At 40.0% G+C, this 19,883-nt stretch overlaps 1 protein-coding gene across 2 annotated transcripts in view; it reads right to left on the bottom strand.

Moving 5' to 3' along the window:
- CEP57 (centrosomal protein 57) overlaps positions 1-19,868 on the bottom strand; it is a 41,373-nt gene extending 21,505 nt beyond the window's left edge. The window contains exons 1-2 of one of the 2 annotated variants that reach the window (XM_027563880.1): positions 19,616-19,868; positions 3,631-3,787 (exon numbers count right to left, since the gene is read on the bottom strand). In XM_027563880.1, the coding sequence (XP_027419681.1) occupies positions 3,631-3,787; positions 19,616-19,660 (202 nt within the window). In that variant the 5' untranslated portion in view covers positions 19,661-19,868. Of the gene's footprint in view, positions 1-3,630; positions 3,788-16,744; positions 16,770-19,615 lie in introns of those variants that run through there. The other variant, XM_027563881.1, reaches the window with a different exon arrangement.
- Positions 19,869-19,883: the final 15 nt, after the last annotated feature.

Here is a 19,883-nt window from a genome sequence, read left to right as displayed (position 1 = left end):
GTTTTGGAATGGTGTTGTCATAGTACATTTTTTGATGTCAGTAATAATTTCGAATTTGTTCATTTCTTTCTAAAGTTTAAAATTAATGTGAGAATTACAAGAAGAACAGTTAACTGTTCTTAAGAATTAACTGTTCTTTAATTATCTCTTTCCATGGCATTAGTCAAATTATACTTTCAAAGTGATTTTCAGATAGCAAAGTGAAATGGTTATTTATTAATGAAAATGCTAAACTATAACTAAACTAAAAAAGGTTTAGTTTTCCCCCTCTCACGTATTAGTGAGAAAAAAACATTTACTAAGTAGAAGAGAAAAAGTTTATCATAGTTGAGTATTCATTCAAAATAAGCCTTCACTCATTCAGTAAATATCTGAAGGTTCGTTCAGCAAACTGGGGAAAAAGTGGAAAGAGAAAATGGTTGTGACACTGCCTATGTGAAAGTGACCAGCTTTGAGATGTTTCTTCATCAGTCATTTTCAATATACCCACCTTATACAGTTTTTCTGAGAGGTTTAAATGAAATATACTTGCTTTGTCTGAAATGTTACTGCATTTTATTCTTTTCATGTTTTAAAATTGCGTTTAATCATTTGTACCGTGGCAATTATACTTACTAATGATTTTCTAGATGAAAGAAGTGTTATATTTTATTCATGTATGGGTTAAACAGGTGTTTGCAAATTAGTTTAGGCACCCTTTTGTTTCAACTGAGAAATGCATTGCAAATATCTTGAAAATTAATCTCACAGTAACACTATTTTATAAACTATGCACTGACTGTATAATGGAGTACGAGGAAGATAACAGTATCCAAGTATGGTTATGAATGTAAATTTGAGCCCATAATGGGGCCTTGAAACTGTTTGCTGAAATAAATTTAATCTGAGGTCTTTTAAGAATGTTAAAAATTTAAGTGTTTTTTAAGGATTTCTACCAAGAAACGTCTTAGAAAACACTGTATCTCAAAGATGATGATAAAGAAATTGCTAATTTAATGGTTGATAAAACAATTGATAAAGTGCTACTCATCAGAATACAGCAGTTAAAGACTGGCAATTTAGAAAAATAACAAAAGTTGTGTAACTTTCAAATATCCAAAAAAGCAAAAATAAATAGCTGAAATCGACAGTGGAGCAAAAATCAATTAAATTTTATTAATAATTTCTTAAAAAAAAATAAGCACACACAAAAACATGCCGGAGTTCTAGCAGGAACACAAAGTCTAAGAATAAGATATCAAACCAACCATGATATTACATCTAATTCTGATCTTTACATTCATATTAAAAAGAAAGCAACCTTTTTTTTAAAGTTCAGAGAAAAGCAAATTACTAAAGAATAACAAAAATTAAATGGGGCAAATTTACTTAGTGAAGAGTTAGCAAAGGTTTTATCTAGTGTGTTCACAATAAAGCTAAATTCTGCTTGTGAGTAATTAGTGGCTTTCAAGAATGAGAGAGTTGAGGGCAGGGAAAAGGAGAGAAGAAGAAAGTAAACAAGAGAAAAAAGAATGTGGAAGGCAGTAAGTTTCTTTTATTCTTTCAGAATGTGGTGTTATGAGCTATTTAGCAATGCCCCAGGATAATTAGTAAGATCCATTATAGTTTTACTGTTATTTTCGGTATCAATCCAATGATACCAACTTTTAACACAGGATGATTAGAGACAGAAACCATCACCCCTCAAACAAAGTGTGGGGCTATGAGACATGAACAAAGGCCGGAGAGGGTCCAGAAGAGACATGTGAGGAAACAGAGAGAGGTAGAGGGAGTTGGTAGAGAAGACTTCTCAGAAGAAATACATAATCTCGGTTTCAGAGAAAGAGTATAATTCTACAACAGAAAATTTCACTAAAGGGTACAGCATGAGAAACGCTTGTCAACTTAATGTGGCTGGCGTGGTAGGCAGAAAGGACACCCAAGGAAGCCTGTGTCCTAATCCGAGAAGCCTTGAATACCTGTTACATGACAAAAAAGACTTTGGGAGATGTAATTAAAGCTATGGACTTTTCAGATAATGAAATTATTTCTGATGATTTGAGTGGGCTCAACGTAACTAAACACATGAACCCTTAAAAGTGGACAAGAGATATCAGAGAGATCTGAAGTATGAGAGCGCCTTGACCCACCATTCCTACCGGGGACCTTAAGAAAAGCGCGAGAATGCAGACAGTTGCTAGGAACAAGGACTGGCCCTGATCAAAAGTCAGCAAGACAGTGAACCTCAGTTCTACAACAACAAGGAACTGAACTGGCCGAGAACATGAATGAGCTAGCAGAAGGTGCTGCCTAGACTCTCCAGTAAGGAACACAGGCCAGTCAACACCATGATTTCAGCCTCGCAGGACCCTAAATAGAGAAACCTGCGGACCTCATTCAAGTTTCTGACCTACAGAAACTGTGAGACAATACATTTTGGTTATTTAAAGCTGCTAAATTTGTGGTAATTTGTTAGGGCAGCAAGAAAACTAATACAGACGGTAAGTTTCAGGAAAAAAACATATTTCAAAGTAGAGCAAAGGATGTGTGGGTAAGGAAGAATGGAGGAGCTGACAGGGATGAAACTGTAAAGCAGGTACAGTCCAGGGTATAAGAAATCTACAAGTGTTATTTAAGGCATGGAGAGATGCTGAAACTTTTAAAGTGGGAGAGACGATGAGTAACAGCAAGTGGCAGCAATGCTCTTCACTGGGTATGAGTACAGGTTGTATTATAATTATCAGTGCACTAGATGATGAAAACCTGAACCAACCAATGAGAATGGAGAGACAGAACCAGTAAGTTTGGGGGGCATTTCAGAAGCAAAACACAAGGCTTGGTTCCTGAGTGGTGCTGGAAATGAAAAGAGCAGTCCTAGATAATTCATAGCTTAGTCCTGATGATTAGGTGGATGATAATGTTTACTCAGGGAACAAAAGAAAGGCAAAATATTTTGAGGTTAAAACAGGAATGGGTAGGGCTTCCCCGGTGGCACAGCAGCTAAGACTCCACACCCCGAGTATAGGGGCCTAGGTCTGATCCCTGGCCAGGGCTGCAGTACATGGGGTCGCAAAGAGTCGGACACAACTGAGCGACTAAGCATGCATGCACACACGCGCACGCGCGCGCACACACACACTAACAAGGAACTAGATCCCACACGCCCTAACACACACACACACACACGCACACACATACACTCTCTCTCTCTCTCTCTCTAACAAGGAACTAGATCCCACACGCCCTAACAAAGAGTTTGTATGCCACAATGATCCCACATGCCGCAACTAAGACCTATTGCAACTGAATAGATTAAAAAACACAAAACAGGAAGAGGGACATAATTTTAAAATAAATGGAAAACATAAATTAAGAGTTTTAAGCACTGAGTAAACACACAAAGGGCTTCCTTGGTGGCTCTGTGGTAAAGAATCTGCCCACCAACACAGGAGACCTGGGTTTGATCCCTGAGTTGGGAAGATCCCCTGGAGAAGGAAAGGCAAACCGCGCCAGTATTCTGGCCTGGGAAATCTCATGGACAGAGAAGCCTAGTGGGCCACAGTCCATGGGGTCGCAAGAGTCGGACACGACTGAGCAACTAAACGACAACACACACACAAAGGCAGCACCTATTTCGTTAGGCTCTATTACCTCTGCTGTTGCTTTCCGGGTAGGCAAATGTAGGCTTATTTGGGGAGCGTCGCAGATCACTGTTAAGGAAAGGCTTATCGGGTGGATATACTACATATGGAGATGAGGAATGGCGAACCATACTTCCATTAGACTTTGATGGTTCTGCTAAGATGTTCTGAAAAATAAAAATGTGAAATTACCTTTCAAAATTTTAAATCACATATATTATGAATATATACCTATGTTCCACTGATAGCGACAAAAGAAGAAATAAAAAGTCAATGATCATACACAACAGAATTTAATCATTACTCGAAAATAATAAAACTTTTAAAGTGCTTCACATGTCTAAATGTAGCCATATGCCAAATACTATAAAAAGGAAATAATGTTCACATAACTTGAATACAATTGCTCCATAGAAATACTTAAACGTGGTACTCACAATGAATTTACTTTCTTTTAAAAATACGTACTGTAAGATATATATTCAGAAAAGTAAATAACTATCTTCTTACAGTATCAGAAACTGCTACAAAGAGACTAAATTAGTCTATTCCCAGTCAACTACATACTTCCTAAGTATCTATCAAATATCCAAAACTCTGGGGGTATACAGAAAGAAAATAAGGTATAGTCCTTATCTCAAAAATTTTACATTCAGTTAGGGGAGAAAAAAGGAAGGAGCTACTAGAAAACATTAAGTCTTATCAAACACCTAAATATAAAACTTCATTTCCACATATACATCATTTTGTCATTTGTCATATTGTTTAATTTGGGATTATGTTTTACATGATGATTTTCAGTGCATGATAATATTTTGCTTGTTGTAGGTCAAGTGCTGGTAGAAAGACCCAGAGTGGGAAAAGCTCAAGTGGAAGATATGACTCCTAGCTGCTCAAAACTAAGACATCCATTTTTCTTATTCAAACAGCCACAGTAAACTAGGTTCTCAACTCTTACCTTTGGGGAACTATGATTATAAAGTATACTTGTAATAACCTGAGTCCAGAAAAGTAAAAAGGAACAATGAATATTTACAATACAGAACAATGCCTCCTGGGATAAACAGAGGCCATCAAAATAACCATATTTTACCTAATTCTTATTAAAAATGGTGGACTGTATTTCTACAATAAAAGCCGTGCAATTTTGCAGCTGATTTAAGAAAGCAAATAAAAAACACACACTACGGCTGTGAAAACTAAAAGCGAGGGAAAAGGGCTTGGAAAGAGTAGGAGATATATCTCAAGAAGTTCTCAAATCAATGCTACTCTGCTGTGAAAAGTCTGTTCACATGCAACAAGGACTAACAGCTTGCAACTTTTGGGCAAACTGACATCAAGTTTTGGAGGTGGCTGGAAAACAGGGTGTCTTTCAATTCTTTGAATATATAATATCGCCAAAGCTCTCGCAAAACACCATGAATATTCACATAACTTTAAGTACTATTCTTCACAGAGAGCCTTTTATCTCCATACCTATGAGAATCCTATCATTTAAGTACTATTCAAATAACAATGGTTAGGAAGCATTTAATGAACATATAAACCATGAGCAAATAAACTTATGATTTTCAAAACAAATTTTATCAGTATTACCAAACATGGTACAGATATTAACAAAAGGATTGTGTATAAATAATTTACCAAAAACCAAAACAAAAAGTAAAACACCCAAATCAAAAAATGAGAATCTTTGCTAAATTCATCACCTACTAGACCTTGTAAAGTGAACAGTTCAAAATTTGTATTTCTCGCTCCAATAAAAGTAATTCCAACCTCAAAAAAATCTGTTACATATATATCATCAAAATACTGCTTGGGCTGGGTCAATTGACAAAAATTATGCAAAGTCTTTTAATATAAAAAGGCAAGTTATAATGAATTGTTTTGGACTAGTAATTCTAAATATATTCCATTTTCTAAGTCTGTCACCTCATTTTGAACATCAGCGTTTAAGCAATGAAGTCAGTGTTACTATGAATGCTTTGGACACTGTCCTCATTTGCTGCCAGAAGTCTGAAGCAAAGAATCGGAAGTCACCCCAAAACAAAAGCAAGACAGAAAATAAAACAGCTTTATAAAAATTAATTATAAGAACTATTCTGAAATAAAATTAAACCAAGAAATAAGAAACTGATAACAATTACATATACAAAGTATCTATTAAAAATTGTAAAGGATAAAATGTGGTACTTCAGTCTTAGAAGTGAAATCCCATCACATGCTACATAATGATGAACCTTGAGGATTTATGCTTAGGGAAATAAACCTGTTCCAAAAAGACAAATATTTTATGATTCCATTTACATGAGATATTTAAAGTAATTAAATTCATAGCAACAAAGTAGAAATGGTTATTAGTAAGACTGAGGAAGGTTGCAAAGGGGAGTTGTTTAATAGGTTACAGAGTTTCCACTTTGCAAGATGAAAAAGTTCTGAAGATCTGTTGCACAACAATGTGAATATATTTAATATTACTGAACTGTACTTTATAAATGATTAAGATGGTAAGGTTGGAGAAGGAAATGGCAACCCACTCTAGTATTCTTGCCTGGAGACTCCCATGGACAGAGGAGCCTGGTGGGTTACAGTCCATGGCGTCGCAGAGTCGGACAGGACTGAGCGACTAAATAACAAAGATGGTAAGGTAGTAGATAAACACCTAAGATTATAATACTTTGGCCACCTGATGCGAGGATCTGACTCATCAGCTCATTCCCTGATGCTGGGAAAGATTGAGGGCAGGAGGAGAAGGGGGTGACAGAGAAGGAGATGGTTGGATGGCATCACTGACTCAATGGACATGAGTTTGAGCAAGCTCCAGGAGATAGTGAAGGACAGGGAAGCCTGGTGTGCTGCAGTCCGTAGGGTTGTAGAGTCAGACATGACTTAGCAACTCAACAACAATCAGACTCGAGTCCTCACTCATTCAGAGAAACACTTTTTCAAGCTCACCCATGACTTTCACAGTGCTGAACTCACTGATCTCCCAGAAGCACGTGATACAGCAGATCACTTCATCCCAACACTTTCTTCAGTGGAAGGAACACCACAATCTGGTTTTCCTTCTAACACACCAGTGTCTCCATCAGAATCTCTGGCTCTCTCTCACTTTCCCCTTTCTAACTTTAATGCTGGACTTCTCTAAAGCTTAGTCTTTCCTCCTCTTGTTTCCATCTACATGGATACCTTTGATGATATCATCAACTCTCAGGGCTTTCAAAAAGCCTCTGTTTGCTGATAACTTCCAAGTATGGAATACACACTTTTCCCTCTTGAAATTCCATACTCAAATCAACCTTCCTACGTGCTTCCTCCACTTGGATGTCAATGAGTATCCCAAACAATGTGTCTATAACCAAGTTATTGAATCTACTTCTCAAACCAACTCCTCTCATAAGCATAGCACAATAACTGCTACCACCACCTACCTAGCTGATCTGGCCAAAACCCGTGGATGAGTCATTTCTCCTATATATTCCACATCCAATCTTTCAGTAAATCTTGCTGGGTCTCTGTCTTCACAATATAGTCAGAAACTCTACAACTTCTCATCAATTCCACTACTAATTCTCCGTGATCTTTCTGTCTGGACTACCATAACAGCTCCCCTCCCCCCCGAACCATTCTTGCCACAGTCCCCACAACTCCATTTTCCAGATAGTAGTTGTTATGATTAAGAAAATAATTCAAGTAATGTCCTTAATCAAGCCCTCCCAACTGCCTTCCGTCACAAAATAAAATCCAAATTTTTTACCATGGCTCCACATTATCTGACACCAGGCTGACATTGACCTCATTCCTCACCAGTCTCTCTCTAAACTACCTACCCACCCTCCCTCCAGCCCCAGATTTTCCAGCCATACTGACCAACTTCTGGATTTCTACAATGCACAGTACACTCCATTTTCATTTGCTACATTTACTCTGCTCGGAAAGCTCCCTTCCACACACCACTCAGTTATCTATTTGAAAGTCTGTCGGTGAGGTAAGGGGAGATTGGTTCAAGACGGTGGAATAGATGGATATGAGTTCATCTCTTCCTGTGAAAGCACTGAACTGTAACTAGCTGTGGAACCATTGTGGACAGGAGGATGCGGGAACCCACCAAAAAGATACCAAAGGCAAGGGAGAAGCCACAAGATGGAAGGAGGGATGCAACCATGATAAAGTCAAATCCCATACCCACCAGGTGGGCAACACACGAACTGGAGAACAATTACACCACAGAGGTTCTCCCACTGTTGTGAAGATTCCAAGCCCCACATCAGGCTTCCCAACTTGGGGATCTCACAAAAGGATCTGACAAAGATCAATCCCCAAGGAATCTGACTTTGAAGGCCAGTGGGATTTGACTGCAGAACATCCACAGGACTGGAGGAGACAGACTCCATTCTTGGAGGACACAAACAAAATCTTATGAACACCAGGGCTCAGGGAAAGGAGCAGAGATCCCACAGGAGACTGAACCAGACCTACCTGCTAGCGTTGGAGGGTCTCCTGGGGAGGCGTGGGCTGGCAGGGGCTCACAGAGGGCACAGGGGCACTGGCTGCAGCAGGCCTGGGAGGTGGCCCCCTGGCGTAAGCCCTCTTGGAGGTTCAATTCAGTTCAGTCGCTCAGTCCTATCTCTTTGCAATTCCATGAATTGCAGCACGCCAGGCCTCTGTCCATCACCAACTCCCAGAGTTCACCCAAACTCATGTCCATCAAGTTGGTGATGCCATCCAGCCATCTCATCCTCTGTCGTCCCCTTCTCCTCCTGCCCCCAATCCCTCCCAGCATCAGCCTTTTCCAATGAGTCAACTCTCCGCATGAGGTGGGCAAAGTATTGGAGTTTCAGCTTTAGCATCAGTCCTTCCAAACAACACCCAGAACTGATCTCCTTCAGAATGGACTGGATGGATCTCCTGGCAGTCCAAGGGACTCTCAAGAGTCTTCTCCAACACCACAGTTTAAACGCATCAACTCTTCGGCGCTCAGCTTTCTTCACAGTCCAACTCTCACATCTATACATGACCACTGGAAAAACCATAGCTTTGACTAGACGGACCTTTGCTGGCAAAGTAATATCTCTGCTTTTGAATATGCTATCTAGGTTGGTCATAACTTCCCTTCCAAGGAGTAAGCGTCTTTTAATTTCATGGCTGCAATCACCATCTGCAGTGATTTTGGAGCCCAAAAAAATAAAGTCTGACACTGTTTCCCCATCTATTTCCCATGAAGTGATGGGACCAGATGCCATGGTCTTGAATGTTGAGCTTTAAGCCAACTTTTTCACTCTCCATTTTCACTTTCATCAAGAGGCTTTTTAGTTCCTCTTCACTTTCTGCCATAAGGGTGGTGTCATCTGCATATCTGAGGTTATTGATACTTCTCCCGGCAATCCTGATTCCAGCTACTGCTTCTTCCAGCCCAGTGTGTCTCATGATGTACTCTGCATATAAATTAAATAAGCAGGGTGACAATATACAGCCTTGAGGTATTCCTTTTCCTATTTGGAACCAGTCTGTCGTTCCATGTCCAGTTCTAACTGTTGCTCCCTGACCTGCATATAGGTCTTGGAGGTCAGTCCTACCTAAAGTCTGTAGATTCCAGGGCTGGGTCCCTCAGGCAAAAGGACTGACAGAGGTGCAACAGAGCCCCACCCACCAGCAGACACTTGGATTCAAGCTTTACTGAACGTTTGCCCTGCCCACCAGAGTCAGATCTAGTCTTTCCCACCACTAGTCCCTCCATCAGGAAGCTTGCCCAAGTCTCTTGGCCTCATCCACCAGAGAGCAGACAAAAGAAGCTAGAAGAACTACCTTCCCACAGCCTCCAGAATGAAAACCACAATCACAGAAAGAAAATCAAAATGAAAAGGCATTTTTTCTAGATTCCATACATATGCATTAATATGTTATACTTATTTTTCTCTTTCTGACTTTTTCACTCTGTATAACAGGCTCTAGGTTCATCCACCTTATTAGAACTTACTCAAACTCATTCCTTTTTATGGCTGAATAATATTCCGTTGTATATGTACCACAACTTCTTTATCCATTCATCTGTCAGAGGACATCTAGGTTGCTTCCAGGTCCTGGCTATTGTAAATAGTGCTGCAATGAACACTGGAGTACCTGTGTCTTTTGCAATTATGGTTTTCTCAGGGTATATGCCCAGCAGTGGGATTGCTGGGTCATATGGTAGTTTCACTCCTAGGTTTTTTTTTTTTTTTTTTTTTTTAAGAAATCTCCACACTGTTCTCCATAGTGGCTGTATCAATTTACATTCCCACCAACAGTGTAGCAGGGTTCTCTTTTCTCTACACCCTCTCTAGCATTTACTCTTTGTAGATTTTTTGATGATGGCCATTCTGTCCATGAGGCCATTTTGATTTGCATTTCTCTAATAATGAACAATGTTGAGCATCTTTTCATGTGTTTATTACTAGATTTATTAATATATAATAGACCTGCATGTCTTCTTGAGCTGCCTGTATATTTTGGAGATTAATCCTTTGTCAGTTATTTCATTTACAATTATTTTCTCCCACTCTTAGGGCTGTCTTTTGGATAATTTTTCAAAAGTTTTTTCACCTTGTTTAATTTCCTTTGCTGTGCAAAAGCTTTAAAGTTTAATTTAGGTCTCACTTGGTTATTCCTGTTTTTATTTCCAATATCCTAGGAGGTGGGTCATAGAGGATCTTGCTGTGATTTACGTCAGAGTGTTCTGCCTATGTTTTCCTGTAAGAGTTTTATAGTTACTGGTCTTACATTTAGTCAGGAGAGGTTCGGATGAATTGAGAGAGTAGCACTGAAACATATACATTACCATATGTAAATCAGATAGTATGAATTGGCTGTATGACGCAAGCTCAAGCCTGGTGTTCTGTGACAACCTGGAGAAGTGGGATGTGGGAAGGAGGTTCAAGAGGGAGAAGACATATGTATACCTATGGCTAATTCACGCTGATGTATGGCAGAAACCAACATTATAAAGCAATTATGCTCCATATTAAAAATAAATTTAAAAAAGTTAAAAGGCAGAAGATTCTGTCCCAGATAAAGGAGCAAGATAAAGCCCCAGAGAAGTCTGTGAGTTTTCCCTGCCTATCTAAAGTTGCACCCTTTGTCATTCTATCTTCTTACCCTTTTAAAAACACTTATTCCTACATGATATATTTATTATCTCTATGTCCTGTGAAAAAATAAAAACTATGTATTTAGTTTATATCCCTGACAGAGATTTTAAAAACTCTTACAATTTTTAAGTGATGGACAGTCTTTGTTATAGTGGGGCCTCTGATAGTAAAAACAAAACAAAACAAAACAAAAACCTACCAGGCAATTAGCCCTCAAGAGAAGGGGCTAGAGCTTGAGTCCGATCACCAATGGCTGATGATTTAATTTATCATACCCACATAATGTAACCTCCATAAAAAAAACTGTTGAACAATGAGGCCCCTGGAGTGTCCAGATTGGTCACAGAAGCTCGTTTACATCTTACCCTGTGTGTCTCTCCATTTGGCTGTTCTGGAGTTGTATCCTTTATTTAAAATGAAAAAAGTTTTAACTGTAAGTGTAGTGTTTTCCTGAATTCTGAGTCTTTCTAGCAAATTACTGAATGTGATGGGGGAGAGTTAGCAGAACTCCTTAAGCTGCAGTTGGCTGGGAAGAAATAGATTCCTTGGGGACATCTGGAATTTGCAGGTGGCAACTGAAATGGGGCCAGTCTTTGAGACTTAGTGTCTGCACTGCACTATCTCCAGCTAATGTCAGAACTGACTGATGGCACAGTTGGCACAGAAAAATTGGATGTTGAAAAAACATAGTCATCCTATTAAGAGTTTAAGTTCCAAACAGATAATAAATGCTTAATCTGTTCAATGAATTATATAAATATTCTTCAAAATAGGAAAACTTCATAGTGTTTATAATACTGAATTATTCTGTTCAATAAAGTTCTAGAATTTCCACCGAAGAACAGCAGAAGACCAAGAATAGCTGCATTTCTCTTGAAGAACAAGGCAGATAGTTGCACTTAGATTAAAAAAAAAAAATCAAAATCATTAGGAAAGTGAGTAGAGACACAGGCAGAGACAAATACAACAATGGGACAAAGAGCCCAGTAACACAGCCACACACATATGGAAATTAATATACTGACAGCTGGAATGGTAAACCGCTAGGGAAAGAATGAGCTTCAACAAGTAATGCTGAAATAATTGTGCATCTTAAATAAAACATGAAATTGGATCCCTACCTCACAGCACACTAATTTCAAGCAAATGCCCCAACTTTAAAATATGTAGAGAAAAATATGGAAGAATATCATTAAGGCTTTGGAAGAACTTAACCAAGGAAGAATTTAACCAAAAAATAATAATCCTAAAAGAAAGAATAACTTTTATTACATTAAAACAATGAACTCTTGTTCATCAAAACATATCATAAAAAGACAAACCAAAGAGTACTAGAATACTCCTGATAGATAATAAACACCTAGAATACATCCAGAATGACTATAAATCAGTTAAAAAAAAAAATCGAAAGCAGGCAAAAGTTACCAACGGGCATTTCATAGAATAACAAAACCCACAAGATTAGCAAAATTATGAAAAGAAAAAAAGCATCTTCATCAATGAAGAGGGCGCACAAATAACAGGATATCACTTCACAGAACCTCTCAACAACAAGACACATCACCTGTTAAAATAGGATAGACCTATTAAAATAGACTAAAGGAGATTGTTGATGGGAACGCAAACTGTAACAATCACTTTGGCAAGCAATTCAGCAATTCCAAATAAAGCAAAGATGCACCTACTCTATGACCCAGTATTTCATTAAATTATTAACTGAACTATTTTCTCTGCATTCTCTTAAAAAAAAAAAAAAGTGTTCTCAGTTTCTGAACATATACTACAACCCGTTACTGAGTTGCAATTCGCAGCCCAACCATCACTTGTAAAATTGCTGCTTCTCAGACCTTTTGGTGCCAGGCAGCCCTTACACTCAAAAATTGCTTAAGACCCCAACAAGCTTTTCCTTATAAGTGGGTTACATCAGTTGCTATTTATCACATGACAAAATTAAAACTGAGAAAATTTAAAGATATTTACTACCTTAAAAATAATAAATCCATGTTAGCATAAATATAATTTTTGAATAAAAATTAACTATATCACCCAAAAAATTAAGTGGCACTGTTTTACATTTCTGCAAATCTCTTTAATTCTTGACGTAAAAGAAGGCTGCTAGATTTTATTTGCTTCTGTATTCACCCTGTTTTGGTTGATGTATATAAAGAATCTGGTTTCCCACAAAGTGGCTGGGTAAGGAAGGATACTGAAGACCTCCTCAAAGGTCTTCAGACCATTCTGAAAACTACCATTCTAGAGAAAATTTTGCACATAAGGAACATACAGAGATGATCACAACAGGACTGTTCATTATAGCTGGCAAATATATGAACAAATCCTAAAAACTCCAAAGCCCATCAAGATACTATAGTACACAGAAATATAAAAGCACAACATTTGCTAGTTGTAGAATTCTGAATTAACCTTTCTGTACCTTATTTTGCTCATTTGAAAATGCAGATACTAAAGCCAATCTCATAAAATTACTTTAAGGATTAGATATGTTAATATATGAAAAGTATTTAAAATGCCTGCCAGATAATGAGTGCTACACAAGTATTACACATTATTATAACCTCAAAATGTGTGTGTGAAAGAGTGAGAGTAGAAGACAAAAGCAGGAAGATGCACAAAGGGGCATGAATGTATTCATTTTATGGTTCCCAAAAATAAATCTCATATGAAATCTATGAAACAATCATAAAACACTTCTAAGAAAAATAAATAAAGAGCAAGTTTGTTAATGGGCCTGGATAAAAACCCAGAGAGACCAATTAGGAGACTAGCTTGTTAAGTCCAAAGTGACATTAAGTGTGTGTTGACCAGACTATTCAATCCATGAGTTCTCAGGCCAGAATACTGGACTGGGTTGCCTTTTCCTGCTCCAGGAGATCTTCCCAACCCAGGGACTGAAACCAGGTCTCCTGCATTGCAGGCTGATTCTTTACCAGCTGAGCCACCAGGGAAGCACAAGACTACTGGAGTGGGTAGCCTATCCCTTCTCCAGGGGATCTTCCTAACTCAGGAATCAAACCGGGGTCTCCTGCATTGCAGGTGGATTCTTTACCAGCTGAGCGAAAAGCAAAGACTGACCATTAACTAATGGGAAAATGTAAAACAAATTAAAAAAAAAAAAAAAAAACACACAGGAAAGATATTGTTACAACACTATGCTGACTATATACTTTTGTATCAGTATGCCTGATCATACTTGTTAATATTTTCCTGATACTCTCCACTAGTGAGTTGATACATAGCAGTCATTCAATAAATGTTAGCTGCTAGCTGTCACTCTTCCTGCTGTTGTTGCAGTGAAAGGCTTATAAGAACAATTCAAATGTATCACCTACTTCCACACTGTTCACATTTGAGATTTACACCTCAACTGCTATTTACAGATTGTGTTATTTGTGAATTTACCTAAGAAAAATCCTTGCCTACTAAAAGCATCTCCATTTATACTACACCTAAACTGGGTCCAGGGCTATCCCCTTGGTTCTGCACTAAAGAATTTGCCTGCAACGCAGGAGCCCTGAGTTCAAACCCTGGGTCAGGAAGATCCCCTGAGGGCATGGCAACCCACTCCAGTATCCTTGATTGGAGAATCCCATGGACAGAGGAGCCTGGCAGGCTACAGTCTATGCAGTCACAAAGAGTCGGACCCAACTAAAGCAACTGAGTACCCATGCTGGATTTATCAATGTTAAATACACAGAAACTGTTAATATTCACAACTCTGAAATCTCATTATGAGTAGCCTGAGTTCATGTTGTAGGTTTAAAAGGTCTTTTGTTGTCTTATTTTATGAGCAGTTGTCTGTTAAGCTAAAGTGCTTTATAAATTCTGCTATAAATGCCAGGCTTATTTTTGATATGACAGTTAAAGTATCAAAGCATGGCCATTATACATTGATAAATTGTCATTTTTGTTTTGAGACATAGTGACTTCCAAATTAGACATTTTGATTTAAAAGATCAAGTTAAAAGAGTTACACTTTGACGTGTAAAGCATTCTAGATATTCTTAAGAGTACTCTGGAAGCTGAGAATCCACTTAAAGCTGAGCTTAGATATAAAAATATGTTTTCTATTAAAAACTCTATAGCATTTCTGTCCCCTGGAGAAGGAAATGGCAACCCACTCCAGTATTCTTGCCTGGAGAATCCCATGGGTGGATGAGCCCGGTAGGCTACAGTCCACGGGGTCGCAAAAAGTCGGACATAACTGAGCCACTTCACTTTCAGGATTTCTGTCCAGGTTACCTTAAAAGACTAAGGGTTAACCACACCCCAGTAACTACTTCGGCTAGATGGCCTTGGCAGACTTCAGTTCAAGTCAACATTTATAGGCGTTTTCCTTTCTCAGTCTCCAAATGATGTTTTAAGAGTGCTGAAAAACACATCTCTCCTAATATTATTTATTTTTTTCTCCCAATTAAGTTTAATCACAACTCCTATATAATCTCAAAACCACAATCACAGAAAACTAACCAATCTAATCACAAGGACCACAGCCTTGTCTAATTCAATGAAACTATGAGCCATGCTGTGTAGGGCCATCCAAGACAGATCGGTCATGGTGGAGAGTTCTGACAAAATGTGGTCCACTGGAGCAGGGAATGGCAAACCACTTCAGTATTCTTGAGAACCCCATGAACGTTATGAAAAGGCAAAAAGACAGACAGGACACTGAAAGATGAACTCCCCAGGTGGTAGGTGCCCAATATGCTACTGGAGATCAGGGGAGAAATAACTCCAAAAAGACGACAGCCAAAGCAATGAAGAGATGGAGCCAAAGGAAAAACAACACTCAGTTGTGGATATGACTGGTGATGGAAGCAAGGTTCGATGCTGTAAAGACCAATATAGCATAGGAACCTGGAATGTTAGGTCCATGAATCAAGGCAAATTGGCAGTGGTCAAACAGGAGATGGCAAGAGTGAACGTCGACATTTTAGGAATCAGCCAACTAAAATGGACTGGAATGGGTGAATTTAACTCAGATGACCACTATATCTACTACTGTGGGCAAGAATCCCTTAGAAGAAATGGAGTAGCCATCACAGTCAACAAGAGTCTGACATGCAGTAGTACTTGGATGCAATCTCAAAAACGACATAATGATCTCTGTTCGTTTCCAAGGCAAACCATTCAGTATCACGGTAATCCAAGTCTATGCCCCGACCAGTAATGCTGAAGAAGTTGAAGATGAACAGACCTAACTAACACCCAAAAAAGATATCCTTTTCATTACAGATGACTGGAATGCAAAAGTAGGAAGTCAAGAAATACCTGGGGTAACAGGCAAATCTGGCCTTGGAGTACAGAATGAAGTAGGGCAACGGCTAATAGAGTTTTGCCAAGAGAATGCACTGGTCACAGCAAACACCCTCGTCTAACAACACAAGAGACGACTCTACACATGGACATCACCATCAACACCGAAATCAGATTGATTATATTCTTTGCGGCCAAAGATGGAGAAGCTCTATACAGTTGGGCTAAAACAAGACCAGGAGCTGACTGTGGCTCAGATCATAAACTCCTTAATGCCAAATTCAGACTTAAATTGAAGAAAGTAGGGAAAACCACCAGACCATTCAGGTATGACTTAAATCAAATCCCTTATGATTATACAGTGGAAGTGAGAAATAGATTTAAGGGACTAGATCTGATAGAGAAGCGAAAAGCAAAGGAGAAAAGGAAAGATACATCCATTTGAATGCAGAGTTCCAAAGAATAGCAAGGAGAGATAAGAAAGCCTTCCTCAGTGATCAGTGCAAAGAAATAGAGGAAAACAAAAGAATGGGAAAGACTAGAGTTCTCTTCAAGAAAATTAGAGATACCAAGGGAACATTTCATGCAAAGATGGGCTCGATAAAGGACAGAAATGGTAGGGACCTAACAGAAGCAGAAGATATTAAGAAGAGGTGGCGAGAATATATAGAACTGTACAAAAAAGATCTTCATGACCCAGATAATGATGATGGTGTGATCACTCACCTAGAGCCAGACATCCTGGAATGTGAAGACAAGTCGGCCGGTGGAGGTGATGGAATTCCAGTTGAGCTATTTCAAATCCTAGAAGATGATGCTGTGTAAGTGCTGCACTCAATATGCCGGCAAATTTGGAAAACTCAGAAGTGGCCACAGGACTGGAAAGATCAATTTTCATTCCAATCCCAAAGAAAGGCAATGCCAAAGAATGCTCAAACTACCGCACACTTGCACTCATCTCACATGCTAGCAAAATAATACTCAAAATTCTCCAAGCCAGGCTTCAGTAATATGTGAACCGTGAACTTTCAGATGTTCAAGCTGGATTTAGAAAAGGCAGAGGAACCAGGGATCAAATTGCCAACATCTGCTGGATCACTGAAAAAGCAAGAGTTCCAGAAAAAATCTACTTCTGTTTTATTGACTATGCCAAAGCCTTTGACTGTGTGGATCACAATAAACTGTGGGAAATTCTGAAAGAGATGGGAATACCAGACCACCTGACCTGCCTCTTGAGAAATCTGTATGCAGGTCAGGAAGCAACAGTTAGAACCAGACTTGGAACAACAGACTGGTTCCAAATAGGTAAAGGAGTACATCAAGACTGTATATTGTCACCCTGCTTATTTAACTTATATGCAAAGTACATCAAGAGAAATGCTGGGCTGAATGAAGCACAAGCTGGAATCAAGATTGCCAAGAGAAATATAAATAACCTCAGATATCCAAATGACACCACCCTTATGGCAGAAAGTGAAGAACTAAAGAGCCTCTTGATAAAAGTGAAAGAAGAGAGTGAAAAAGTTGGCTTAAAGCTCAACATTCAGAAAACTAAGATCATGGCATCTGGTCCCATCTCTTCATGGTAAATAGATGGGCAAACAGTGACAGACTTTATTTTGGGGGGCTCTAAAATCACTGCACATGGTGACTGCAGCCATGAAATTAAAAGATGCTTACTCCTTGGCAGGAAAATTATGACCAACCTAGGCAGCATATTAAGAAGCAGAGACATTACTTTGCCAACATAGGTCCATCTAGTCAAGGCTATGGTTTTTCCAGTAGTCATGTATGGATGTGAGAGTTGGACTATAAAGAAATCCGAGCACCAAAGAACTGATGCTATTGAACTGTGGTGCTGAAGAAGACTCTTGAGAGTCCCTTGGACTGCAAAGAGATCCAACCAATCCATCCTACAATCAGTCCTGAATGTTTACTGGAAGGACTGATGTTGAAGCTGCAATTCCAATAGTTTGGCCATGTGATGCAAAGAGCTGACTCATTTGAAAAGACCCTGATGCTGGGAAAGATTGAAGGTGGGAGAAAAAGGGACAACAGTAGATACGATGGTTGGATGGCATTACCGACTCAATGGACATGAGTTTGGGTAAACTCCAGAGTTGGTGATGGACAGGGAGGTCTGGTGTGCTGTAGTCCATGTGGTGGCAAACAGTCGGACACTACTGAGTGACTGAACTGACTGATATAATCTCATCCATCTACTTACACGTAATAGGCTAAGCTTGTCTTTCATCTTCCCTTTTACTGACTTAGTTCCTGGATAACTCCAGTTGTCACCTTCCTTCTTTCCTGTTAATCTTCTCTGACCTCTCCACACACTTCATTGTGCCTTCATTGTGCTGAAACCCTGAATATCACTTCTGGCCTCAGTAAAACAAATTTTAGCAACAGTCACCAAAAGGTGAAACTGGGAAAAGGTGTATTTTCGCCAAAGTGATTCTGCTGTTACTGTCTCCCTAAATTTTTCCCCATTAACTTCTATGACAATCTTACCCTAATATTCTCCCTCTTTTCTCATATTTTAACAATTCACCTAACCGAACTCTACCTTCACACTACCTCTGCCTATTTCAAATTATTTCAAGTTTTCTGAAAGCACTTGTCTTGACACATATTCCAAATTGCCTGCGGTGCCTTTTTCTCCTCCCTTTGCGTCTTCTGGGACAAGCATTTCCTATTCCTTCACCACTCAGCTAGTTTCGTCTTCCCCACCCCAAGAACTGCTAATCACTTTAACGTAGGTTCTTCTACCAGGTTGGTATTTATCAAACTGTACTGTGTAACAACCTAATTACGTGTAGCTTCTCTTCAGTGCTTTCTTCCTTAGTAGCAAGGATTCTCCCCTATTCATCTGTGTAATCCTAGAGTCTGTCTGTATGCCACTCAGGTTTGCTAGATAAAGAGCTAACGGCTCCAACTTGAACTTCTTCACATTCATTACTGCCTATCTACTCCCAATGCAAAGGGTCCCGCTCCAACCAAATACTAGTACCTTAACAGGCTAGCGATTCTTCTAGAGACCAATACAGTATTTAACATCAGCTCTCCCTGCTGATTTGCAACCCGGGGTCATCGTAATATGGTGGAAGCGGGAAGAGCGCGCGCGCGCTCGGGGTAGGCTAAGCACAAATCGAAGTTTCTGGGAGGAAGGGAGGAGGCACTGAAAGCAAAGAAATCCGCAGAAGCACTCGACTGCGTACAATTCAATAGCTGCCAATCAAGCCGACGAACTAGAGCGCCCACCTGGTCTCGGAGTTTCCAAGAGGGGCCGTTACACCCACGTGACCCGGGAACGCGGTTTTCGCGGGCCAAGGTGTAGGTAGCCATCCCTGCGAGTCCAGGCAACGTTCTGCAAACCAGGGCGGCTACGCCGAAAGGTGACGGGGGGAGAGACAGACCTGAGTCGTCTCAATTGCAGGGTGCAGCCTCAAACGAAGCAGTGGGCGCCGAGGCAGCAACGGGGCCACCCCGCGGACTGGGGGAGACGCGGGACCGAGAGCGCTCTGAAAAGTGAGATAATGCACAGGGGGCACCGGGACCGACTCAGGGTCTGTTCGGAGGTCAACGGCTTCTTACCGAGAACTGAGAAGCCGAAGTCTCAGAGACCGATGCTGCCGCCATCTTCCAGCCCGCCCAGGGGAGCTCCGCAGCCCCGGCACGCTCTGGGTTCGCGTGACTGTTCTTCAAGATTCGCGAGCCGCCCGCCAGGGGCGACCCTGAGCCGAACCCCTGATGGAAGGGGCTAGGGTGCTGGTGCCGGGTCTGGAAACCCCTGCCACACACCCCCAGCGGGACGCCCACGCTCGGAGCGCACACGGAAAGGACCACACGCCCTAACGGACGT

Source organism: Bos indicus x Bos taurus, chromosome 15 (assembly GCF_003369695.1).
Source record: "Bos indicus x Bos taurus breed Angus x Brahman F1 hybrid chromosome 15, Bos_hybrid_MaternalHap_v2.0, whole genome shotgun sequence".
Classification (NCBI taxonomy): Eukaryota; Metazoa; Chordata; class Mammalia; order Artiodactyla; family Bovidae; genus Bos; species Bos indicus x Bos taurus.
This window is presented reverse-complemented; position numbering and strand designations above follow the sequence as displayed.